Source organism: Neopsephotus bourkii, unplaced genomic scaffold (genome assembly GCF_033783945.1).
Source record: "Neopsephotus bourkii isolate Nb327-2 ecotype Australia unplaced genomic scaffold, CSIRO-AGI_Nbou_v1 NB_994, whole genome shotgun sequence".
In the NCBI taxonomy this organism is placed as follows: Eukaryota; Metazoa; Chordata; class Aves; order Psittaciformes; family Psittacidae; genus Neopsephotus; species Neopsephotus bourkii.
The window spans coordinates 977,562-1,004,247 of NW_026901486.1; the positions used below are offsets into that span (position 1 = coordinate 977,562).

At 46.2% G+C, this 26,686-nt stretch overlaps 1 protein-coding gene across 3 annotated transcripts in view; it reads left to right on the forward strand.

The window, feature by feature from the left end:
- Positions 1-26,686, forward strand: part of LOC133215642 (charged multivesicular body protein 3) — a 34,792-nt gene that overhangs the window by 6,093 nt on the left and 2,013 nt on the right. Inside the window, exons 1-4 of one of the 3 annotated variants that reach the window (XM_061359744.1) lie at positions 15,035-15,177; positions 17,968-18,028; positions 22,584-22,763; positions 25,406-25,527. In XM_061359744.1, the coding sequence (XP_061215728.1) occupies positions 15,043-15,177; positions 17,968-18,028; positions 22,584-22,763; positions 25,406-25,527 (498 nt within the window). In that variant the 5' untranslated portion in view covers positions 15,035-15,042. Of the gene's footprint in view, positions 1-6,634; positions 6,751-9,849; positions 11,966-15,034; positions 15,178-17,967; positions 18,029-22,583; positions 22,764-25,405; positions 25,528-26,686 lie in introns of those variants that run through there. The other 2 variants (XM_061359747.1, XM_061359743.1) reach the window with 2 other exon arrangements.

The following is a 26,686-nucleotide window of genomic DNA, read 5'->3' on the forward strand; positions in this document are numbered from 1 at the left end:
CTGGCCTTGAACACTGCCAGGGATGGAGCATTCACAACCTCCCTGGGCAATCCATTCCAGTGCCTCACCACCCTAACAGGAAAGAATTTCCTCCTTATATCCAATCTAAACTTTCCCTGTTTAAGTTTTAACCTGTTACCCCTTGCCCTGTTCTCATATTCCTGTGCATCCATGTTAGTTCATTCCAGCAGCTCATTTATTCCTAACCTCTGGCTTAACTGACAGCTTAACTGAGCTCTTCAGGCTGGTGCATAGGTCACCCACCTCCCTTGAGAAACTACACATGATTTTAAGGTAGTTAATTTCTGCATCCTATAATGGATGTAGTCTTCTCTCATTGCCTATTTTGGTCTGATTTCTTAGGGTCTCTTTCTCAGAAAAGCCAAAAACCTCCAGATATCTTTAATCCATATGGGTGGATTCTGAACCAGTTGTGAGTTCCTAGGAAAGAGTGGAAATCCAGTTTTGTCAGCATGATGCTGAATAATAGAGTGATACGTCTCAGGATTAATACAAGTGCAGACAGTCAGGTAGAAACTTATTGACATGCTCTTGACTAAGTGGGCTTTTCTCCATGCTTCTACTAAGCAACTCACCAGTCCATTTAAAATGAACTGTATTTCTAAAGCAGAATTGTCCAAATACTTCAGTTCCTGTATGGGAAGGGCAGTTTGTAGCATAGCTGTTGGCTATAAAGGGTTCTATGAGGTCTGTCTGCATGGTGACCTCACAGCAGCTTCCAGTATCTGAAGGGGCCTACAAGGATGCTGGACAGGGACTCTTCATGGACTGTAATGATAAAACAAGGTGTGATGGGTTTAAACTGAAACAGGGGAAGTTCAGGTTAGAGCTAAGGAAGAAGTTCTTTACTGTTAGGATGGTGAGGCACTGGAATGGGATGCCCAGGGAAGTTGTGAATGCTCCATCCCTGGCAGTGTTCAAGGCCAGGTTGGACAGAGCCTTGGGTGACATGGTCTAGTGTGAGGTGTCCTTGCCCACGCAGGGGGGTTGGAACTGAATGATCTTCAGGTGCTTTCCAACCTAAATCATTCCGTGATTCTCTGATTCTATGAAAAGCACAGAAGAAATTTTAATTGACAGACCAGGGACTTTGAACCTTTGTGTCTTTGTGGATCTCTAAAAGTCTTCCAGCGAGTGCATGCACTCTTTATAGTAATAACAGGTTTCCTGTTGGCAGTTTGGAAACAGCCAAACCAGACTGTCAATTCTCCCATACGTACAATCCAACCGGTTCATAATAGAAGTTAGAAATCATTTCTGCCTTTGGCAGAATCACAGATTGTTTTTACCCAGTTCGCATGTGTGTACTCCTGCATGCACAGACTGACTTGCTGAGGCTGGGTGAGGATTGACTGCTCCAGGAAAAGGTGTCTGTTTAATAGGTTTTTGTTCTTCCTACTGGTTTTAAACCTGTCACAGTGCCCCCATGCCTAGAGCTGAGGAGCACCTGGAGTTGGTATCTTTGTGGCTAAGCTGTAAACCCAAGTTTTGACTATTTGTGAGTGTTCAGCACTGTGTTCTTGGTCTGAGCAGGTGTGTCTGACACTCAGTGTCCTCACTAGAACTAGAAAATAATGAGAATTGAAACACCATGAAGGGTTTGTTCTGCATTTGTCCGTCTCTGACTCATTCTCATGCTGTGTGATTTAGTTGTGAGTGAGCCTCAAACCATACTGACACCAAATCAGCTACAGTGACCTGTTTGGAAATCTCTACATAGCTGTCTAAAACAGATTGAACAAGGTCTGTTTTATACAACTATTCCTTACTGATAACTGGAAATCAAGGAGCAGCATTGATGACGGCCATGAAGTAGTTACTGCAGTATCGACGCATCTCCTCAAGACACTTTCATTTGGGATTTGGCAAGAGAGGGAGAGTATCTTGCTGACATTGTCCTATTTTTCCAAATGTTTATATCTTTCTGTCTCCAGGGTATTTGCTCTTAAAAGTCTGTTTGCTTCTTTCATGTTAGAACTATGACTATTTTAACATACAGATCAAAATGGTTCTATTAATTATGCTCTTGACTGGCCTCTTTTGGGACAGTTCTATCAAATTCAAAGTCAGGAGAGCTCTTTTAGTGCAAAAGCTGCCTACTCAAATGCCCATGGAAATCAGGATTTCAGTAATTTCAGTATTCTATGTCCCTAGATGAATTCTATTTTCATGTTGTTCTCTGTGGTGGCTGGAAGTTGCCTTCTCAAGTGTTTGTGGAAACTAAACAAAAACACTCAGTCAGAACATGTACAAATAAAGGAGATTTCCAAACCCCCATCTTCTCATTTTTACTGTGCACATCTTGGTGGCGTAACTTATCTGCAGTGCGGTCCTCACAGATTCACTGATGGAGTATGAAGAAATGTGTCTGAGTCTTAAGAGGAGGTTTGTGGATGGATACTTAGTGAGGGCCTGGCCTCTCCGGCATCTTCCACTAAAGCACCAGGAATTCACCTATAAGGAAGTTAATTTGGACCCTGTACTCAGAGCCAGTCCTCTGGCCTGGGTTAGGTGTAGGTGAGGGAGCAGATCTTCTCCTTGATGTGGGGTTATTAAATGGCAGGGTTACTGTGATCCTATTGGATTCTCCTAGCCCATTAAGATGATTAATGGATTTATTGAGTTATCTTCCTTGGCTTCTCACTCTGACGTGTTATTTTACAGATTGTGAACAAAGCTCATACCAAGAGAAGCTCAAAGGGTTTGTGTTCCTCTAAAGGAGGTGTTTGTTTCCCAGCTGATCTCATACAAGACACCTTCTCCTCTGAGCTTTGTCTTTTATTTCTTTAAAACGAAATAGAGCATATGGCTGCAAGGGACCTTCTTGATGAGCGAGTTCAGCTCTGCTAGACTGTGGAATATGTGTTTATGAAATGTCTTGCTGTCTGTCTTAAATCAGAAATTGGCTGAGTGTAAAACTCCTTCTGACTGTTCTGTTCTTGGAAAGGTGGATCTGATGTCTGGCTTCAGTGTATTCATCTGGCTCATTTGTTCCTATTGCACTTAAATTGACATCACCCTTTAGTTTCACTGGCTCCTGATGCCTGCTCCCAGTGTGTGAGATCAATCAACCAAGTTTGTTTTGTCGGGTATAATATATCCTGGGCTTTGCTTATTTCACAGCGAGTTACTAGTGATGGCTCACAGTCCCTTTTGAATCAACTAATAGATCCCAGCTTTTCCTCCCACCGCTGTTTCTAAGTGATGAACTCCCCAAGTGTCCTGTTCATTATTGAATTCAATTTCATTTCTGACACTCTGGGTTACAAGATTTGTGCATTGCAATCCTCTTTCACACACAGCCCTGCTTCCCAAGTTTATGTCATCTACAGATGGCTTTGGAACACTTAGAGTTCCTGCAGGGAGGGCATTAATAGGAATATATGCTGAACTGAGCTCTAAGGTAGATATATTAAGAAGTCTGTTAGTACTTTCCTGGCATTTTGATGTTTTCTTGCCTTAGACTATTTACTCAGTTTAAAGCTTGGTTTTTTTACTCACTATAAAAGCTTATATCCAGTTCGTATGGAAGTCTTCCATGTGGCATAATATATGATACCCTTCCAAAGTACAGACAGGGTTCTGCCTTCCCTTTCTCTTGAAACTTGGTTCTTTTTCTCCAGGAAGAGATGGATTTTTAACTCTCAACTTAATCAGGAATGATACATCTTTAGTAATTGCGTGCTGGAAAGGGGTGGAAAACACAACTTGAAGTCTTTGCACCTTTAAAACCTGTTCTACAGTTCTGCATACCGTTGAGATCAAATGGGTGGGCTCTTAAATACAGTTACTAACTTCTTGTTCTGCTGTCAGTGTAAATGAGTCTGACAGGGCTTTATACAAAACCCTCACAGCTTCACCAGCTTCATGTGTGATTTTACTTGCTCATTGCACTGCAGTTCTGAGATTGAAATTACCTACTTACACAGGTTAAATTGTTTGGGTTTTGTTCCCTCTTCAAATGACACAATCTCTTGCCATCAATGCACTAACCTGTCCATGGGCAGCCATCTCCTCTGCACTGAAAACTGAGTCAGAGCGTTCATTTCAGTTTAAAAACAAAGTGATCTGGCGTTTGTACCCTGTTGTCATTGTATGGTGATCCTGCTGCTTTTCCCTCTGTTCTGCTCTGATTCACATGCCTGAAAAACCTTTTGGTGCAGCTTGTAATATCCTTTGTACAGTCTAATTGAATTGCTCATTTTTCCTTACTTTCTTTGCTCGCTTTCCCTTTTGACCTTTATTCATTCCTTGTAGATTCTCAAACTATTTCTAACATCTTCTTGGAAGCACTTACTAGGAAAAAGTACATGACTTGACATATAAAACCCTGATGACTTGAACACCTTGGATTTAAGGAACTTCCAGGCCTCTTCCACATTCAGATTCCTGCTCTCCTCAGTCACAGGTTTTGAAGGTCAATTTCTTAGCTGAGTAAACCCCAAACTTCTTAAATGGAATCTGTTACAAGTGTTGCAGGTTATCTCTAATTTGAACGGAATGACATTGTAATTGCTTAACCTGCAGTATTCTCTCCGACTCCCTCATCCACAGAGATGATGATTACTTTCCAAAACACAGCCCCTTGCTTCTGGGTGGTGAGCTCCCAGTGTTCTCAGTGGGTGTTGTCTGCAAGGAGCAGCTTCAATGGATGTGTTTATTTGGGGTTTATTTTGCCATAATGATATAAAAAAGCCTGAGCCCAAGAAATTTTACACAGGTTCAGTTTGCAAAACCATAGTAGGGTTCTCTCTGTGTAGTTACAACTGGTTCTGTCGTCTGCCTTCAACATAAATAACCTTCTCCAAGGGGAAAGACTTTTTCATGGGAAGGGAGAAAAACTGGTATTAAAAAGCCCACAGTAAAACATGTTGATGACTGTATTTGCAACAAATGTCTATCTTGTCACTTAAAGTGAGTATTGTAGCTATCAGACTGAAGAAACAGCTGAGCAGGATTGGTCTTTCTGCACTTACCATCAGCGTACTCCCAAGGACTGTGCTGGGCTTCGTCATAACGTGCACACAGAAGAAACCAGTTGGAATCTGGTTATCAACGTTTCACTTCTGTGCTTACTAGTAAAACATAGGGATTCCTTACTCTGCTGGGTGCATTTCTCACACTGTAGTAGCTCTGAGTATATCCTGGTGTGAAGGAGTCTTTAGGAATGTCTTCTTTTTTTAGTTGGAGCACCTGAAAGGAACAAGTTTAAACTATCCAAAGTGCTTCAGTTACGGTGGGGGATGTAAAGAAGGCTCAGTAATACAGCAGGCTTCCCCAGCTGGTTGTACTGATGCTTGAAGATTACACTTAGTGAACCAGAAAGGCTTTTCTATGTGGTGTGTGTTTTAAGAATAACTTGAAGGCTTCTAATCCAGCTGCTCACCTCTGGTTTTATTTAAGCATTTTGGGCTCAGTGTAATCTATATCTTCAGTTTAACTTTGTTGCCCTATGGAGAATGTTCTGCTTAGTGAGTTCTCTCAATCTTAAGTTTCTGAGAGAATGCTACGGAGCACAGAGCAGATAATATTTTGAGTCTCAAAGGCCAGGCACAGTTTGCAGGTCTGCATCTCAGCCTGTACATGAAGCACTGTTACTCACAGTGACAACCAGACTTCCAGAGGAAAGCTGATGTTTGAGGTTGTTAACCCAGAAAATGATCGGGAGAAGTCTAATGGCAGGTAAACAAATCCCTAACAAATGGGAGATTCAAACGTTGATATAAAAATACATTTCAAGTGGTTGCCAGTGGGCCTGCAGAAGCATGTGAGGCATTTCTGAAATAGAAAATGGGATGGCTCATGGAATAAAGCATGATCAGTCATGTCAGTCAAAATTACCTGTCAACTGCAGGCAGGCAGGGCTTTCTTTTCCTTCTTTTCCTTCCCTGTATAGTTATAAGTCAAAGGATAAATACTTACTCTTTGTCATTTGTGTCTGCAGAAGTAACCTGACATACTGCTTTAATACAGTAGATTAGAACAAATTGGACCTTGGGATACATCACAGTGAATGGCAGATGGGACATTGGAGTTGGTGGAACAGTCATGTAAAGTTACTGAGTGAGTCACTGGCAAAGCTGGAAGGGATCAAGGTTTTTAGGTGTTATCTGAGAGTTTAATCACTAGTTTCCACTGCTTCAAAATGGCTGTTGGCAGCCTAACGTGGTACCAAGTACACACCTTCCAATCTGAGACAGCAATTCTTTGGTATGTTGAAACTTCATGAAGAATTCTAATAAAACAATAGGCTTTTTTACTTCAAAGAAGAGGAACCTGCTGCATCCTCCTCCTTTCTCCCCTCCTATCAACTGGTTAATGATAGCTTTGTTATTTTCCCAAAGGTTTCATTAAGTACCACTCATTTTAGTGTCTTAACGGGTACTTAAAACAATGCTGCACTTTCGTCTGTCTGCAGAAACTGTATTTCTGCCTTAGAGCTTCACTCTCCAAAGATACTCAGTGTGGTTCCTGATTGCATAAACCTACTCTGTGTTGTGAGAGAAGGGGAGAACTGTATCAAGGGTGACTCCATCTCTGTTTTTGTGAAACTTCTTTATTTCAGAAAGCAAAGTCACTGTAACACTAAATTGTTATTTCCTTTTGGCAACAGGTCATAGCAAACGACAGAAGCCCACTGGTGGGTAAAGTCCACTGGGAGAAAATGGTGAAGAAAGTATCAAGATTCGGCATACGTACCGGCACTTTTAACTGTTCCAGCGACCCCAGGTATATTCCTAAAGGATTATTTAAACCAAAAGGATATCTTAAGGCTCAGCTGTGTTCTGGCAGCAGGGCTGCCTGTGTATAAAAGTAGCTGTGACAGAAGGTGGCTTTATTCATGGTTTTATGTTTAGTGAATTCTGGTCAGAATTCTCCATTACATGATTTATCAGTATCACAGACATAGACGTGCAGCGTCCTAAAGCACCATGTGGGAAATGCATGATTAGACTATGTAAAGTGTAATAGAGCAGTGGAAGGGAAGGGATAGAAGAGTTTGGCCTTAGAGCCCAGGAATTTGGGGACAAGAATTCTGCTTGCGTAGGACAAAGCTGTATATATATAGCCCTTGTAAGAGAACTGTACCAGTTGTAGAGTTGCTACATTGCCATCTGGAAAGGAGAAACACAGGTGAGCCTGAGCCACCCGAACAGTGCCTGTTTCTCAGGGAACAAATCCTGTTCCCTGACAAATGTGCATGTTTCTGTATAAACTTGCACACACCCTTTGACAACACACAGCGTGCTCTGCCAGATCCAATGCTGTTTGCTGTTTGACTTTGAACAAGGAAGAAGAGCAGAGGCACAGGAGTGAATAGTCATTCTGTGCTACTGTAAAAAGAAGGGGGTTTTGCACTTTTTGTTGGAAGCATTTGCCTCACATGATGGGAAATTTTGTCTGGAATTCCAGTGGCATGTATGGATATGCAGGTCTCACACAGTCCTAAATGTTTGCACAAACCTCAAAGTTAATCACAAAAGAAAATTCTTATGCAAAATAATCTTGTTTAATCAAGCCTGGAGAAGAGAAGGCTGCGTGGAGACCTCATAGCAGCCTTCCAGTATCTGAAGGGGGCCTATAGGGATGCTGGGGATGGACTCTTCATTAGGCACTGTAGTGATAGGACAATGGGTGATGGGTTAAAACTTAAACAGGGGAAGTTTAGATTGGATATAAGGAGGAAATTCTTTCCTGTTAGGGTGGTGAGGCACTTGAATGGGTTGCCCAGGGAGGTTGTGAATGCTCCATCCCTGTCAGTGTTCCAGGCCAGGTTGGAGGAGGCCTTGGGTGATATGGTCCTTTCCAACCCTAACATTTCTATGATTCTATGATTCTAAAACACTGGTATTTGAACACCTGAGACATTTGGCAGTGCTTCTCTTTGCATAGCTCCTAACTAGTCTTAATGTTACCATCAAATCCTGTGTTTTATATGAACTCATTTTTCCTTAATGCAGTAAATGTTTTGTTGATTAAACCCTTGTGAATAGTTTTCATTGGGTGGCAGCTGAAATTCAGCAGAATGATGCATGCCACAGTAGTCAGGATACATAGAATCAGGGAATGGTGTGGGTTGCAAAGGACCTTAAGATTATCCAGTTCTAATCCCCTGCCATGGGCAGGGACGCCTCACACCAGACCATGTCACCCAAGGCTCTGTCCAGTCTGGCCTTGAACACTGTCAGGGATGAGGCGTTTACCACTTCTCTGGGTACCCTCTGCAGTGCCTCACCACCCTCACAGGAAAGAACTTCCTTATATCTAACCTGAACTTCCCCTGTTTAAGTTTAAACCCATCACCCCTTGTCCTATTGTAACAGTCCCTTTATTAGTAGGGTAAAATCTTGTGGCTCCTTCTAAAAATACTACATTTTAGAACTGGGGAGATGTAATTGTCTAAATAGATGTTGATTTGAGCAAAAGCAGAGAGGAAGGTGGTAATGTGGCTGATGGCCCCTGCTGCAGTGTGCAGGTTCATAGGCACAGCTTGCATGCCCATTGGCTGTGTCATGTTTTGGTTGTTGAAGCCTCCCAGATGTTTCCTAAAAGGAGAAGTAGATAAATCAAGTGGCATAGTGATGCTGGCAGAGAAGATGCATGAGAGAAGGGATCTTCTGAGTCATCAGGCTTTTCTCATGGTTACTGGGGTCTGCACCATGACTCAGGGTTCAGCCTTGAAGAGCCTCTTCTTTTAGGTATGGATTTGGAGTTCACCCCAGCCCAGCTCCAGAAGGGGTGTTCTTTTAGATCAAATCATCCAGCAGCGTGAGGCTGCTTCCTCCTGTGCTGGTTTTGCGGTGAGCTCTCTGAACACACCTCTTCCCTGTCTGCATCATTTCAAAATGATTATGGAGCCAGGCTGATAGAGCTGGGCTGGTTCAGGCTGGAGAAGAGAAGACTCCTTAAGGGGAGACCTTAGAGCAGTTCCAGTGCCTAAAGGGGCTGCAGGAAAGCTGGAGAGGGGCTTGGGACAAGGGCCTGTAGGGACAGGCCAAGGGGAATGGCTTGAACCTGCCAGAGGGGAGACTGAGATGAGCTCTTAGGCAGAAGCTCTTCCCTGTGAGGGTGCTGAGGCGCTGGCACAGGGTGCCCAGAGAAGCTGTGGCTGCCCCATCCCTGGCAGTGTTCAAGGCCAGGTTGGACACAGGGGCTTGGAGCAACCTGCTCTAGTGGAAGGTGTCCCTGCTCATGGCAGGGGTTTGGAAGAAGATGAGCTTTACGGTCCCTTCCAACCCAAACCATTCCATGAGTCCATCAGAATGGCCCCAGTAGGAAGTGGACGCTTCTCAGCATCATTAAAGCAACTGCAAATGGACCAATGTCCTGTTAATTTCACCCCACTGCTGCTTGGCAAAACTAGGGTGGAAGGAAGCACTGGGAGAGTTATCCTGAGGCTCAGGAGAGCTGTGGGACATTGAGTTACACTGTAGTGATCATTTTCTTGGCTGGAAGGCCAAGGAAAAATAGCTTCTCATACAGAAACTGTATAGTGAAGAGCAGAGTAAGGCTGAGTATTTTTCAAATCCAGCTACAAAGTGTGAATGAGTGTATGGCCTTGTTTACTACAACAGCCTATAAAAATTACTACTGCTCCTCTTTCTGGTTTATGAATATGTGTCGCTGCAACATTTCTGTAAGCTAGATAACAAATATAAGAATAAATACACTTGGACAGTGAATATTGTGTGCACATATTTCCTAGTATTCTGTGTGAAGATCCCCAGGTCCTCAGCACATCTCATTTTTGGATTCACAGCAGTAATTTAAGCACTGCAGCCTCAGGGTTCTGAAACTCTGTCATCTAACCCACTCTTTTCTTTGTAGATACTGCAGGAGGAGGGGTTGGCTGAAATCCACCCTCATCATGTCAGTGCCACAAACCAGCACCTCCAAGGGAAAAGTGATGCTGAAGGAATACAACGGGCGCAGAATCGAGGTGGAGCACATCTTCAAATGGATCACAGCCCACGCTGCTTCTCGGATCAAAACCATTTACAACTGGGAGCATTTAAAGGAAGAATGGAACAAAAGCGACCAGTACCGTGTGAAAATATACCTGTTTGCCAACCTGGACCAGCCCCCAGCTTTCTTCTCTGCACTCAGTGTAAAGTTTACTGGAAGAGTAGAGTTTATTTTTGTGAACGTGGAAAACTGGGACAATAAAAGTTCCATGGCAGAAATTGGTGTCTATAAGACACCATCCTACATCCTTAGGACTCCTGAGGGGATTTACAGGTATGGAAATAACACCGGTGAATTCATATCCTTACGTGCCATGGATTCCTTTTTGCGCTCGTTACAACCAGAAGTTAATGATTTGTTTGTTTTAAGCTTGGTTTTGGTTAATCTCATGGCTTGGATGGACCTGTTTATTACACAGGGAGCTACTATAAAGCGTTTTGTGGTTCTTATAAGCACTTTAGGGACGTATAATTCATTATTGATTATTTCCTGGCTGCCCGTGTTAGGTTTTTTGCAACTCCCCTACTTAGACAGCTTTTATGAGTACAGCTTAAAACTCTTCAGGTACTCCAACACAACTACTTTGGCTTCTTGGGTAAGAGCCGACTGGATGTTCTACTCGTCGCATCCAGCCCTCTTCCTCAGCACCTACCTTGGTCACGGTTTACTAATCGATTACTTTGAGAAGAAAAGAAGACGCAACAACAACACCGATGAAGTAAATGCTAATAACCTGGAGTGGCTCTCGAGCCTGTGGGACTGGTACACCAGCTACTTGTTTCATCCCATTGCTTCTTTTCAACACTTTCCCTTTGATTCGGATTGGGATGAAGACCCGGATTTGTTCCTGGAGCGGTTGGCCTTCCCCGACCTCTGGCTTCACCCTCTGATACCAACTGATTACATAAAGAACTTACCAATGTGGAGGTTTAAATGCCTCGGGGTCCATTCCGATGAGGAAACCTTTCAAGACAGCGAAAGTGACTCTGACAGTGAAAACAGAGAGGTCTTCAGTAGTGAAAAGGAAGTCTCGGAGGACGAGGAGCTAAACATGTTCCACAAGGAGGGAGAGCCTGGTGTGGAGCCCTGTTTGTGTGCCAATAAATACTGTCACCACGAGCCATATGATGGGAAAGCAAGGTCCTACGGCTCATCCAGCATCGCGGGTGACATGGAGCCGGACTGGTCAGCCTGGCCTGCTGAGATGTTGCACTGTACAGAGTGTGTGGTGTGTCTAGAAAATTTTGCAGATGGGTGTTTGCTCATGGGCCTGCCCTGCGGCCACGTGTTCCACCAGAATTGCATCGTGATGTGGCTGGCGGGGGGGAGACACTGCTGCCCCGTCTGCAGGTGGGCTTCCTACAAAGCCAAGCAGCCATACACACACCCGCCGCCTTTGGCGAGTGATACCCCATCTTAGCTGCGTGCTCCCGTGTCCTTTGTAAGCTTCCCGGGTATTCCTGCTTGCCTTTTAAATGTTAGTCACTTCCAAGATTCCGTGGTTTGAAGTTTTTTAGTTGCAATGTTAGTGCAGTGAGCTAAGATATAGCTGATGCTAACGTTAATGACAGAATCATTTGGTTGCCTTGTCTGTTGAACTGAATGCATACTTAGAGTACAGTAACTTCTTTCTTTTCAACATCTGGAAACTTGATGCTGGTTTTGGAAGCACAAATAAAACATCAAGCCTACAACAGAAGCATATTCCAGCCAACGTTTACAAGTGAGGATGTGGGTGACATGGAAATCCTAATTGGAGACAATTGCTTAATTTAAGTGTTTCTTATTTTAGAGTCTGTTCAGCACATCTTTGTTGAATAATGTATGTTGTAAACCCAGTACCACTGACAAAGAGATCAGCAAAATAAATTATTTTAAAAGGAGATTTGTAATGTTAATTGTTTTGATAACTATTCTGTGTGTACGGTTACACGTCTTGCTGGCCTTATCTGTGAAGCCAATAAAAATATAACACAGCTTTTGTGACTAATAAATCATCTCCTAGTGGTGCAGGAATTCACTGCTCCAGTGTTAGCCACTGGGCAAGCAGAAGGTGATGGTGTTTCACTACTACTTCCTTCATAAGTCCTCTGCACTGAGGGGCTTCTCTGCTTTTCCAGTTGATTACAAACTGCTTTAGCAGAGACCTTGTTCTACTGGCTGTCTCCCCACCACCCTCATCTGCAGATGTCTAGGAAGACTTTAGGTTTACCCCTTTACAGCCTCAAAGGAAACCACCACAAAGTAGCAGACTACTGTCATGCAGTGACAAAAGTGTAAGAATTGACAGATTCCAACTAATGCCATAAATAAAAAAAAAAAAAGAAGAGATTGCTATTTTCTTTATATTTCAGTATGGAAGTGTGGTGTTGGGTGTAGCTTTCAGAAATCATCTGGCTGAAAATCCAGAGAGGAAATGTTGGTTGGAAAGAGAAAAAGAAAGGGAAGAGATGAGGTAAGTAGAAGAAAAGGCTAACCTAGAAAGGTGTTATCAGTTGTCTCCATGTTTTATTTCTTTCCTAGCTCTTGCTAGTGATATGAAAGAAGGATAATTAAATGAAGATGCTATTAAGAAATGGAAAGGCAGGTTTACATTTGCAGTTCCAATCCATCTCTCTGTGCTTGTACAGAGCTGGTGCTTGCAGAGCTTCTGGGCAGGGTTTTGTCTCTCCAGGGCACCTGGGCACTATCTTTTTTAATAACAAATATTCCTTGCTTCCAGGCATGTTCCCAAGAGGATATTCGCATAATTACCAGCAGCTGTTTGTAATTGTGAGGGCTTTTTCCCCTCTGCTTTCCTTTTCCCTATTGCAGTACCGAAGCAGGGAGGTATAAGAAGCAGAGTATTACCAACTCTCCTGTGGCCCAGAAAGTCATTTTTATTCCAGTTGAGGCCTGTCAGTACGTGCCCTTTATCTGTCATTACAGCCATGGCAGAGCAGTGGAGAGGCATAATGAGGGCAAAGATCATTTCTGCTTCCAGTTTGTGCAGCACCGTGGCACTTGGCCTATGTGCTTACCATAAGTAGCAGGGGTTGAAATCCACGTTGTTGAAGGTCTGTCTTGAAACCTGCACTGAACTGAGGCCTTGAACTTTTCTCCTTGACACTGGAGACGGAGGAGAGCTTTACTGATTATAAATCAAGCTGTAGTTGAGGTCCTCGGGCACTGCGTGCTTGTGGAGTGCACTCTGCTGCTGAACACTGACCTCCTTATATGCAGCTCCACTCTATGCACAGTTCAGCCTCATTTGCAAACCACCGCACCCCTGTTTCAGCTGAAGACTTGTTTTAATGACCTCAGTTACTCTGCCAGTCCAATTCCTTTAATGAATGACACAAACTGCTGTTTAATTAGCAGGAGAGCCGCAGAGGGGACATCCATATGAGCAAGTGATTATGACCAGCAGATAGCTGTGACTGAAGGCTCAGTCCCCTTGTGTCCATTAGCCTGTGTTATATAAATTGTTGTGATCCAGTTCCTGGCACTGCATCTGTTTCAAACTCTACAGCAGCTGCTGGAGTGCATTGGTAGTCCCAGCAGGCAAGAAAAAGCAGTTGGATGTATTTACTTTATGGAGCTCTTGTGTCAGTAGCAGCAGACGCATCCAAGCAGGATTGTTTTCTATGGAGTGCAGGATCTCAGGCAGCCGTTACCCAATGCATTGGCAATTTACAACCCAGAAAACAGAGCAAAAGCTGTGCCACTAACAAGGTCAGCAGTTCTGCTCACTTGTTTTGCCTCGCTGGGCTGGGCTGTGCAGTGTTTGTGAAGTGTCTTAACCGAGAAGCTAAACATTCTTGAAGTCATGGCTTACCCTCTGACATCTTGTGCGTGCAAGCTGGTGACCAGCTGTAAACAGAAAATGTCAAACTACTGATGTCAGGTTATTGCAGTGGGTTTAGTGTGGGCCATGGGTGTCTTGTGCTGCTACTGAGAGAGGGTGGATTTAGAGCATCTCTGAAGGTCTTTGCCAGTCTCAATTTCATCAATTACTGTCTTGCTACACTGGTTTTCCCACTGCTGCTTCCCAGTCCAAAGCAGCTCTCCTGGCCAAAACGTATTTAGATCTTTGTATTGGGTTTTAGAAGGAAAAAAAGACCAAGTTGAACTGTACATTTTTATAACTGTTAAAATGCCTTTCTCTGGGAATTAAAAAATGAGGGCAACTATAATTGTAAGGCATTAGACTAAACTAACAGCACCTTTTTCCTCCTAAGCTGCCGCACTCTTTCTGTGCATCAGTGATTTATTTCCAGTCCTCTGCATCTGAGCTTGTGCAGCGGGGCGTGAGGAGACGCAGTGCCCGGCGGGGTGGCTCCAAGCTGGCCCTTGGTTTTCGCCAGGTTACCGGCCCTGTGCTGCAGAGAGGGTGGCGGGGGGTGGACGGGAGCCAGGCCGGGCCCTCAAACAGCGCTGGCTGCTGAAGACAGGCAGGAAAACGTCTCCGGTGCTGGCAGGAGATGTCTCTCCTCAGGTGTCCTGTGAGTGTTCCCTGGGCTGGCTTTGAGTCACCCCGTGCATGACTTGATTTTGTATATAAGGATCCTTCATCAGGGACTGCAGCGATAGGACAAGGGGTGATGGGTTCAAACTGAAACAGGGGAAGTTCAGGTTTAGTGTTAAGACAGAAGCTCTTCCCTGTGAGAGTGCTGAGGCGCTGGCACAGGGTGCCCAGAGAAGCTGTGGCTGCCCCATCCCTGGCAGTGTTTAAGGCCAGGTTGGACACAGGGGCTTGGAGCAAGCTGCTCTAGTGGAAGGGGTCCCTGCCCGTGGCAGGGGGTGGGACTGGATGGGCTTTACGGTCCCTTCCAACCCAAACCAGTCTGTAACTATATGGTTCTATACTGCCAGGGCAGTACCGCTGCCCACCGCCTGGGGCCCGCTTCACACGGGTCGCACTGTGGGCTGTGAGGCGCTGTGGTGCCGTGCGCAGCGAGGCGGGGCCGTACGCAGTGGGGCGGGGCCGCACGCAGCAGAGCCGCCCCCTGCCTCTTGCCCCCCCCAGGGGCGGGGTCTCTCAGTCAACGCCCACTCCGGTGGGGCGGGGTGGATATGTACGCATGCGCAGTGAAGGGGCGGAGCCAGGCGCCTGCGCAGCTGGGCGGGGCCGGTACCCCGGAAGCGGCGCGGGGCGCTGCCGCTATGGGGCTGTTCGGGAAGACCCCGGAGAAGCCGCCCAAGGAGCTGGTGAGGGCCCGGGGGGGGACCGCGGCCTGTGGGCATGGCGTTGGGTTGTGGGGGGCCGGCGCCTCGGCTGGTGACACCCGGCCTGGAGCTGAGGAGAGGAGGAGGGTTTGGAGCGGGCGGTGTGCACTGGAAAGCTCCGTCCCGGTGTCGCTGGGCCTCAGCAGCAGGGGGGAGCCTTCACCCGCCCTCCCCAAAGGGCCGGGACCTCCGCGCTCGGTTCCTTCAGTCCTGAAAGGCAGCAGTCCCGCACCATGGGGAGGCTTTGGAGGGGCTCTTCTCAGGGCCGCGGAAGCGGTAGTCAAAGGAGGGATGGATGCTTCCTGTGTGGCATGGCCTGGGGAGGCTTAGTCAGCGGCTCTTGGAGGTTTAGGTTGTTGTTTGCTATGTTCCATAACTTTCCGGCTTCCTTAGGGGTTTCCAGGTCCTGTTGTAAAGACTGCCTTATAATACGAATAGCTGAGGACTTGGGTTGTTTGGGGTGTTTTCGAGTTTGCAGATGCACTGCGTAAGCCTTGCTTCTGCCCACAGATTTCTAATGGCACAGTGAAATGAAATAACGGGTTTCACTGTTGCTTTTCATAAATCACTACTAATATGTTAATAAAAAATATCTGCTGTTTGGTGAGGGGAAAGAGCAAATGTATTAGACATAATGGAAAAACAGACAGCAAAGGTGAAGGCTTAGAAGAGCTGCAGTGTCCTAGAACCATAACAGTTTGTGTTCAAAGGGTCCTTAAAGCTCACCCACTTCCAACCCCTGCCACAGGCAGGGACCCCTTCCACTGGAGCAGCTTGCTCCAAGCCCCTGTGTCCAACCTGGCCTTGAACACTGACAGGGATGGGGCAGCCACAGCTTCTCTGGGCACCCTGTGCCAGCGCCTCAGCACCCTCACAGGGAAGAGCTTCTGCCTAAGAGCTCAGCTCAGTCTCCCCTCGGGCAGGTTCAAGCCATTCCCCTTGGCCTGTCCCTACAGGCCCTTGTCCCAAGCCCCTCTCCAGGTTTCCTGCAGCCCCTTTAGGCACTGGAGCTGCTCTAAGGTCTCCCGTTAAGGAGCCTTCTCTTCTCCAGCCCAGCTGTCAGCCTGTCACACATATTCCCTGCTACTCTGCATCTGCCAAGTCCCAGGGGAGCAGGTTATAGTTGTTGCTTGTTGGCTGATAGTGTTAGATGAGACATACACATTCAGCAGTGTACTTTCCCTTCTCTGCCTGTCTCATACACCACACAGGTTGGTTATAGTCTCCTCCATCCACGAGTGGTGTTGGAAGATGCCACAGCAAGAATTGAGGTTTGGAGACTGCTGCTGTCAGTGGTGGGATAGAGCAGCAGACAACTCTATGTGGTTATACTGCACCAATAAGTCCTTGTTTCATGTCTGGTGAACATTATTTTGCCTTCCATAACAAACAAGTTTGTCATATAATCCAATAACACAGTGTGTCGGTGGGTCATGTTTGAGCTGTTTGCTGAGGCACTAGAAACCAGGGAGAAATGCCAGTGTCATCCTGCTGTCAGGAGCACACTCTGGGTGCTGCAGTCTTAATGATGATTCACAGGCTGTAAGAGTGAGATTGAGAAATCCATTCATAGTAAGAAACTTCCTCCCTGCTGCATCAAACTGCAGGTTTAGAAGGAAGAAGGAGTAGTAATTTCTGCCTAGTAGATGATGAGGAAACAGCAGCACTTGCCTCAGGTCTGCCAGCAGCTGAATACAGGATGCTGTCCTTGAGAGGGCTGGAGAGAGCATCCAAACACCACAGGAGGAGATGCTGATGGGAAGAGGTTGAGATTCTTGGAACGGTGATTTGCCCTGGGTTCATTTCTGTGCTCTCTTGATGGGAGAGAACTTATTTATGATAATAAATCAAGAATCTTCTGTCCTTGTGAGAGACTGGTGATGCATTGCAGCCTGTCCAAAGCTGGGCATCTACAATGCATTTAATGGCAGGTCTGGATTGTTTGAGCTTAAAAAGTGGGTTTACTTTTTTACCACAGTGTGGTCCAGGTGGTTTATTTCATCTTACTGTTTCTGGCTGTCTCTTGGGTGTGCTGTAGTGCTGGGAGAATGATGTTTGTCACCAGTGTCTTTGGGATTGTGCATTACAGAGGCACAACCTGTGCATCCTGCTGTAGTTTTAGCTTAGAGAAGGTGAAAGGGCAAAGGTCTGAAGCCTTTCACTGCCTCTGATGGGGTTGTAATGAAGAATTAGCTGTGTACTTACCAGTTGTGCCCTGTGATAAACCACAAGGTGGTCAGAGGGGGATTTTGAATTGGACATGAGCAAAGGTTTTCCCTACAGGAGTGATGAAGTGTTGGAAGAGATGCTGAGAATGGCTGTGAAGTCTCTGCCCTCACACAGTATCAAAACTCAATGGATAAGGTCCCATACATTGGCTGGGAGACCTCCTGAGGTTCCTTCTGACTGAAATGGATAGTGGTACTCTTGGTGCTGTCATCCCCTGCCCACATTTCTACCTTATACTGAAATCCCTCACGCACAGCAACAGCAAGGTGATGTAGGAAGGTGGCCCAGCAGTGAGTGTCTCCAGCTCACAGATTGTGTCCTCCTTAACTCCTGGTTTGAATGTTGAGGGCTGCAATAACTGGTGGTATCTCTGCAATGTTTGGAGGGTTTATTTGAATAATGAACTATTTAATCATAACTCATAACTTAAGCTGGTGCATTTTCAAGTGCTTCTTTTGATATTGAGTGTTTCAGTTCCATGACATTACGAAAGCATAGTTTTAAAGTAGGAATTTCAAGTAACCCTCACTTTCTCTTTTTCAGGTCAATGAATGGTCCTTGAAGATACGGAAAGAAATGAGAGTGATTGATAGACAGATCAGAGGTTTGTGCTTAGTCTCATTTTTTCCTTTCCCTGTCTGCCTTTAAGGCGTTTTGTTTGAACTGGGGGAGGCCATGAAATCTGCTCACCTGGGGTGCTCTGTTGCATCTGGAATAAAGGAGGAGGAATGTGATCCTGGAGCCAGACTTAGTTTGTGCCACAAAATGATGTTGCTGTGAAGTTCTCCAAGTAATATTTTCAAAGGAAACTGAGTATTGTGTGCTTCCAGTAAGACATAATCCTCTTAAGTCTAATTCATTTTCTCAAATGGGATTTATTATCGAGAATTCCACCCACATGGATTTAATGAATGGTATCGCTGTGGTATGTAATTCCACATGTAGAGAGTGCCAGAGGTATGTACTGGGGTGAAGTGCACATGCTGACCAAAAGTAGCTGCTGTCAGCTTGGGAAATTACAAACAGGAGAGAGGAAAAGAACAAAGTCCTTTTCTCGGTGGGAGTTTTGCTGTTAAATGATCAGTGTTACACCTTGAAGATGTCTTGAAGGGTAGAGGAGTTATTATTACATAGCCACTAGATTAGATTTTGTTCTGCCCACTATCCCTGAAAACAGGTTTGGGGCTAGATTCTGTTTTCCCCTTTTTGTCTTCTACCCAGCCCTCAGGTTTGGTCCATGGGATGTGCTGGTAAAGGGTATTTAGTATCAGCATCTGGTTATTATTTGGGGCCTACAGGGATGCTGGAGAGGGGACTGGAGGGATGGGGCAAGGGGTGATGGGTTTAAATTTAACCAGGGAAGTTCAGGTCAGATATAAGGAGGAAATTCTTTACTGTGAGGGTGGTGAGGCACTGGAATGGGCTGCCCAAAGAAGTGGTAAATGCCCCATCCCTGGCAGTGTTCAAGGCCAGGTTGGACAGAGCCTTGGGTGACATGGTCTGGTATGAGGTGTCCCTGCCCATAGCAGGGGGTTGGAACTGGGTGATCTTAAGGTGCTTTCCAACCCAAACCAGTGAGTGGTTCTATGATCAGGCACATTCCTGTTTTAAGTGACTCCTCAAGGAGTATGCTCTCCATTCCTGCCTTGATCCCCAGCAGCACCCTTGTGGAGAGAAGTGGCACGGTCTGTGTGTGCTCCCACTTGTAGATTTGTACAGGTTGGTTGGAGAAAGGTGCTTGTGCAGTGCAAAGTCTGCCTTGTTCCTCACTTTCCAAATGAGGACAAAGGTTTGTGCCTCCTCCGGGAACACCAGCGTACAGTGATGCTCATTCCACTTGTGAGTTGTTTTATGTTCTCCAAGGCACATCATGTGGCTGTATCAGGCACAGAGGAACTGCAGTGTGGCTGATCTTGTTAGTAAAGTACGTTTTAGAGATCACATCCTTCCTGAGAGCAAACTACCCCTGTGCTCACAATTGATGGCTCCTTGACATTAGGGTTTTCTCTCAGCTTTACACACGCCATAATACTTGTAATGGCCTATATAGATCCTGGGTTATGTGGTAGCCTGGTATTTTGATGTAGATGTAAGTCTAATTACTATTACAGCTCTAAACATGTCTGCATATATATTTCAGAGTGCTAAATTCAAAGGGGTACATTTCAGCATGAAATTGCTTAGGCTAGCCACCAACCATCTGCTATTCTGGTAATTCCCATTAAAATAAAGAGCAGAGTGTCTTTGGGATATTCATGTGGCTGTTAGACTGTTCCATGCTTTAGCACTCCAGTCGAGACTTCCACAGGAAATCACTGCAATTTCTGTGTCAGGATGTTGAGCTGGGACCTTGGTTTCCTCAGGGAAGGCTGTGCTAGAGGTATTGTGATACAGCAACACTGGGATCCACCTGGCATGGCCTGAGTGGGCTGGGATCACTTCAAGACTTGGCTGGTCAGTGCAGCTACTAATAGAGGAGCCCGCTGTTTTGAACCATCTGTGATTGGCCTCTTGCTCTGTGGTGACTTCTGTTCCATGTAGGTTGCTCGGAGGGTTTGAAGACATGAGAGGTATCCTTGTGGCTTCAGAACGGAATGTTTTGGGGCTGGGGAGAGACTCTTCATTAGAGACTGTAGTGACAGGACAAGGGGTAATGGGTTAAAACTTAAACAGGGGAAGTTTAGATTGGATAGAAGGAAGAAAATCTTTCCTGTTAAGGTGGTGAGGCACTGGAATAGGTTGCCCAGGGAAGCTGTGAATGCTCCATCCCTGGCAGTGTTCAAGGCCAGGTTGGCCGAGGCCTTGTGTGACATGGTTTAGTGTGAGGTGTCCCTGCCCATGGCAGGGGGGTTGGAGCTTGATGATCTTAAGGTCCTTTCCAACCCAAACCATTCTATGATTCTATGATTCTAATATAGTTGGATTAATACAGTTTGCAAGTCTCTCTCACAGTCCTTTGCACTGCTTTGTGTCTGTTGAGCTTGATAGTACTGCAGAGGGAGGGCTGTAGGGACTCTGGCTCACTAGAGGTGCATAGCTGGCATTGACCTTCAAAGACTTGTTGCATATTTGTGCCACTAGTTCCTATTCAGCAGTTTGTCATGGAAGTGAAAGCATTTACTCGAGTATGGGGCCACCCTGTGCTAGTTTGGTTGCAGTGACCTGATGCTTGTGGTTGGGTTTAGCCTGACAAAGTGAATGTAATGACAAGGTGAATGTAATGACAAAGTGAATGTAATTCCTCAGTGCTGCTGGAGCACTCCTGTTGCTTCCTGTTCACTTCTGCTGTTTCTTACCTGTTCTGATACGCTGGGACTTGGCTCGCTCCCATGTCTGACATACAAGTCTTCAAGCCTTGGGCATTCCCCCAAATTATAGTGGGAAAGCAGCAAGGAGTGTGTTTTCCTGATTGTGATCCTGCAGATATCCTTTAGGATAAAGACACCATTGGCTGATACTGAGAGAATGACTCACATTGAGCACAGGGTTCATTAACTCCCACGTGAGAAACTGCATTGAAGTCTCTCAGTTGGCATCTGCCAATAAGCACAGCGTGTTGATGCCTTTGTTTCATGAAAGGGCAGCTTCTGATTCCTGCCTACCTGTTACTTCTGTCTGGTATAAATCAAGAAGACTCAAAACCCCCTAAATTTGAACAGAAATAATTGTTTCTTTACTAGAAAATCATGGTTCTTGGTCATTTCCTTCAGCTCTTTGCAGGAAGGTGAATCTAACCCTTACTGTCTGAGTTCTCTGTATACTTTAGGCTAATTTTTTTGTGGACTCTTAAATCCACATTCATCAGTAGCTGGTTCATTGCTGATTCTGGAGAAGGAAGGGGGTTGGTACAGCCCCTGCTTGTTCCTGCATTTCTTACTCTGGGCTTTTTGAGGTACACAGCCAGTGTTACCTGGCAAGGCAGATGTGAGCAGTCCCATCAGATTTGCTGCAGAAACCATGGTATTTACTGTATAATATATCACATCCAGTTATTTGGTGCTCATGTAGTACAGGCCTAGGTCAACATTCCAGCTCCAGCATGCTCTTATGATAGCCGTTGAATGAAGCTGGGTACCAGGAGAGTTTGAACAGGCTGTTTTAAGTTGTATCTAACAATTTACCAGCATAGTAGTTTCTGCTGATGAATCATCCATAGCTTTGGTGCCAGCCAGTTTGCACTCTGAATGTGCCAGTTCATGCAAACACCTAATGCACGTGTGTTTAAAGGGGGAGCAGCAGAAACTCAAGACCTTAACCCTTAGGCACAAGCGTAGACTTGGTTGAGGGTCCAGTTGAGGCTCCATGAGTTGTTCCTGACAGGGGGAATAAATAGGTCTATCTGTAAGGGTGAAGGCTTTTTTTAGCAGGAATTAAGAGTTCTCAGTAACTTATGAATTCACTGTAGAAGTGGTTATGCTGTTTTCTGCAGGCAGTGTACATCTAAAGCTTTGTAACTCTGTGAGATCAACCTTCTCCATCCTTTCTGAACGTATCTTCTAAGAAGAACACAATTCAGGGCTTTGGAAGGTGACAGCAGCAGCATTCAGGTTCCCTTGAAGGTGGTCATATGGGTTAAGCTTTGATGTAGTCTGACAGGTAGGTATGTTTGCTAGTGAAATGCCTGCCTGGCTTCTGAGACTGAGTTTTAAACTGCTTGTGACAGCTGTGTTCCTTCCTGGTGTAGTGGGACTATCAGTGATGAAGAGGTAACCTTATAAACAGCAAATCAGTCTTGAACTGTGTGTGTATGTATTCTATGTCTGTGTAAGTATTTATGTATCTGTACATCAGGCCAGGTTAATAGGAAGTCATTCTGAAGTTGTAAGTCAAGTAATGGCTTTGTTCTTACTGGACCTTAAGGGTTCATCTTCGCTCAGCCCAATGCAGGAATATTCCTGGAGAGTCCTTTGCAGTGCTCATGGCTGCAGAGGGAATTAACGGAGCTGGATGTCTAGTAATGAGAACTCTATTAATATTCAGTTGAATTCATCAGCTGCCATGTAAACCAGCTTAGAACAAGGTCTTCGAGCAACAGAAGGAGCTTGAAATCAAGCAGAAATGATTCTTTGCATTGAAAATACCCCCCAGCAGATGACTGGTTTCTCTTCCACATCCTTTAGCACCTTGTCACTCCTTGCTGTGTATTTTCTGTGTTCCAGATATCCAGAGGGAAGAGGAGAAGGTGAAGCGGTCAATAAAGGATGCTGCCAAAAAGGGTCAGAAAGATGTGTGTGTGATCCTGGCCAAGGAGCTGATCCGCTCCCGAAAGGCCGTAAGCAAACTCTATGCATCCAAAGCTCACATGAACTCTGTTCTGATGGGGATGAAGAACCAGCTTGGTAAGAACAACTTCTGAGCACAAGTACAATGACTCCTCTGGCGTTAGAAGTGAGGTCTGAGTCAAGGTCAAGTGCAGGCAGAGCTGGAATTGGAAGCAGTGCTGCTCTTGTGAAAGGCAGTTGATTCCTGGGCTTCAGGACCCAGGGAAGCTCCTCCCATAGCAGTCCCAGAGGCATGAGGCTGCTGCAGTTCCATGTCCCCACATCCAGCCAGGCTGAGCACTTGGTCCCAGCAGGCATCTGCAGCCACACATGCTGCACTGCAGTGCCTTTACCAGCTCCCCTGTAGACACACACAGCTCTCACACAGGCATTAACAGCACTGACACTCAGTCCTGGTCTTCCTCTTCAGCTGATTAGGACTAAGGTGCCCTAGTAGAACACATATGTACACACATACAAGGTATGGGATGTGCCAGGAGCTGCTGTCAGATGCCCAGTGTAAGTTGGCTGCCTGGTAGTTGGCCCCACATCTCCTCCTCTTCCTGAGCTGGTACCTGGTCCTGCAGGACCCTGAGGTTTGTCTGTTCCTTATGGTTATTCCCTTAAAAATCCCATAGTAAATTCTTCATGTCCAGCCACATTCCTGCAGTCCCCTTAAAACATCTATCATGAGTCTTCCCTGAGTTTGCCCCCACATCCCAGAATGAGTCCTGTATCCCTGCAGGCAGTAACCCCCTTCAGTGTGCAGACCTTTCCCACTGCCCTGTGTGGATGGTTCCCCACCCTGGGCTCTGAAGCAGCCAAGGAGCTCACAGTTAGTTCCTGGGGTCCCTACTCCTCGTTGTTCCCTAGATCCTCACTGTGTTTCCTCTAAGGTAATCTGTCACCTCTCCTCAGAGCCTGAGGGCTGCAGTGACACTGGGGTTTGTGTGCTCTGAAACGGAACCTGCTTCCAGTAGTTTGGGGCATGATGTGTTCAGTGTGTTCCTGAACAGCTCAAGTGTGTGCCCGATATCCCTGGGTCCTTGCGGAGCCTGTTACTGGTTTTGACAGGATCTGTGGCATGAGGTTTATTCCCTGCACTAGGATTCCCTTCATCTGGTAAACCGTTTTCTCTAGCAAGAGTCTTATGGCACTTCCTAAGCCCCAAATGGAGAATTGATGGCAGTGTTTGAGCTCCTTGATGTGGATGAATAGATTTGTGGCTTAGTATCTTTGCTGTCTGCAAACCCCACTTAGTCCTTTGTGCTCCTCCAGTACCAGCACGTTCCCTCATTCCTCATCCACATCAGACATCTGTTGTAATAGATTTCCTGCAGCATTTTCCAGACTCTGGAGTGTTCCAGCCTCTAACAAGAGCAGAGCAGAAAGCATTAAAGGCAGGGAAAGACTTGGTGGGGTTAACAGGCTACTGATGTCAGAGCACGTCCCCTACCCAGCATTATCCAAGCAGGTGCCAGTGGATTTTAGCACTTGGATGAGTGATAAAGCGAGGTGTCTCAATGTGAACCTTGAGTGTAATCTTACGGTAGGTCAGATGTGGCTCCCTATGTACCTGATTCAGGAAGGGAAAGCAGCGGCCATCCTTGAGGTGCCCTTTCAAAGGAAACACAGCAGCCTCCTCCTGACTGCCACCAGCAGCATCTTCATCCTGCTGGGAATGTTCTGATCCACTTAGGAAGGAATCTAATATTCAGTCCGGGGTTTGTATTAACTGGTTTATTCTTGGGGAAATAGCCACTAAAGGCAAGACTTCTGTCAGTTTGTTAACGTTACAAGTGTCAGGCTCTTGAAGTATTAAAATGACAAGTAAATATCTGCTGTACCTTCATTTTGCTTCATGAAGGAGTGACCATTTTATACACAAACAGGTAAGTTCCCTGTGAGCAGTTAGCTGCCAGGTTAAATAGCAGGAACCTCACAGTAGGCTGGGTTGGACACAGGGGCTTGAGCAAGCTGCTCCAGTGGAAGGTGTCCCTGTCCGTGGCAGGGGTTGGAACTGGATGAGCTTTAAAGTCCCTTCCAACACAAACCAGGCTGGGATCGGGGCAGAGTTAGTTCCCACTGCCAGGTGCTGGGCAGAAGGTGAAAGCCCCAGCAAGACCTCTGGCTGTGAGGGATACAGGCAGGAGGTCCTCAAGGATCACTGTTATGATCTGGGTGCAAATCTCTGCAGCCAACCTGGATGCTCCAGCTGATTGTACAGGACCAGGATATTTGCTATCAATGCATTTTTTTCTGATGCAAGCCATTCCCCTTGGCCTGTCCCTACAGGCCCTTGTCCCAAGCCCCTCTCCAGGTTTCCTGCAGCCCCTTTAGGCACTGGAGCTGCTCTAAGGTCTCCCCTTCAGGAGCCTTCTCTTCTCCAGGCTGCCCCAGCCCAGCTCTCTCAGCCTGGCTCCAGAGCAGAGCTGCTCCAGCCCTCGCAGCATCTCCGTGGCCTCCTCTGGCCTCGCTCCAACAGCTCCACGTCCCTCTTGTGCTGCTGCCCCAGAGCTGGATCAGAGCTGCAGGGGGGGGGTCTTGTGAGAGCAGAGCAGAGCAGAGGGGAGGAATCATTGTGAAGATGGGGGATGCATGTTTCTCTTTTGAAATAAATAGCCCAATTCAAACACATCTGTGTCCATGTAGGGAGGATGTCATTGCTTTGCTTTGTGCTGCATGGATCACTGAAGCTTTCCTCTCCCTCTCCTTCACAGCGGTGCTGAGAGTAGCAGGTTCCTTGCAGAAGAGCACAGAAGTCATGAAAGCTATGCAAAACCTAGTCAAAATCCCCGAAATCCAAGCGACGATGAGGGAGTTGTCCAAAGAGATGATGAAGGTAAGATCTAGAGCAACAGGATCCGGGTGGACAGGAGCTGGTCTTTACTGTGCCATGAGATCACTCAGGTGGCTCCTTTGTCAGAGGGATTGTGTGAGCCCTAACGAATGCAGATTGAAGTAGCACGTAATAGCTGGGGTTCTCTAGCAGAGTAGGTGGTACCTGCAGCATGTTTGGTGTGGAGCTTGAGGTGTAAAACTGCTGCTGAGTTTGAGGACAGAAGGAAGAGGATCCATCCCCATGCGGAGCGGTTGTGGCTTGGTTGTCCCAGTCCCATGGGCAGGGGCAGAGCAAGGCTGGCAGCAGTGCGCAGGGACTGCCATGGCCCTCAGCTTCTCCCTGCTCTTGGGAGATGGAGTTCCTGCTTTCAGGATGGAAATGCTCATTGAGACCCCTGACAGCCTCTTGTGGAGCAGGGAGCTCAAAGCCTGCTGCTCTGATACTGGGTTTAGAGCACCCAGCTGACTGTCTCCATGGGATGAAGTGCTCTGGTTTTGAGCTGCACTGGTTCTCTGTTGTGGCTGGTATCTTTTCAACTACCAAAACTGGTTTGCTTTTTCCCCCCTTTCAACTCAGTTTGATTTCTTACTCATTTTACCACTGTGCACCAGAGCAGTTTGGCCATCTCTGGGTTATAGACCCTGCAGAGGCAGTTTTCAAATCATAGAATCATAGCTTTGTGTTGGAAGGGACCCTCAAAGTTCATCTAGTCCAATCCCTGAATGCAGACAGAAGAAAGGGAGGCTGTGTCAAACACTGATTTCAGTGTGTTGTACAGTCTGTGTGTTGTACTGAGGTTTGCAGTTGTGTTTCATGGGCTTGGAGCATGTTCAGATGTGGAACAACAATGACACCTTGAGGGTTTCTGAGTGAGAACATGAGGGCTTGGTCCTCATTTTTCTTACCGCTTTTCCTGTGCACTGCTTGTACAGAGTCATAGAATCAGCTGGGTTGGAAAAGGTCTCTTAGATGATCAGGTGTGACCATTCCCTGGGCCACCACTAACCCATGGCACTGAGTGTCTCATCTCCACAGTATGTGAACACTTGCAGGGACGGTGGCTGCAGCCCTGCCCTGGGCAGCCTGTTCCAATGCCTGAGCACCCTCTGGGGCAGGAATTGTTCCTCAGCTCCATCTAAACCTGCCCTGGTGCAGCTTG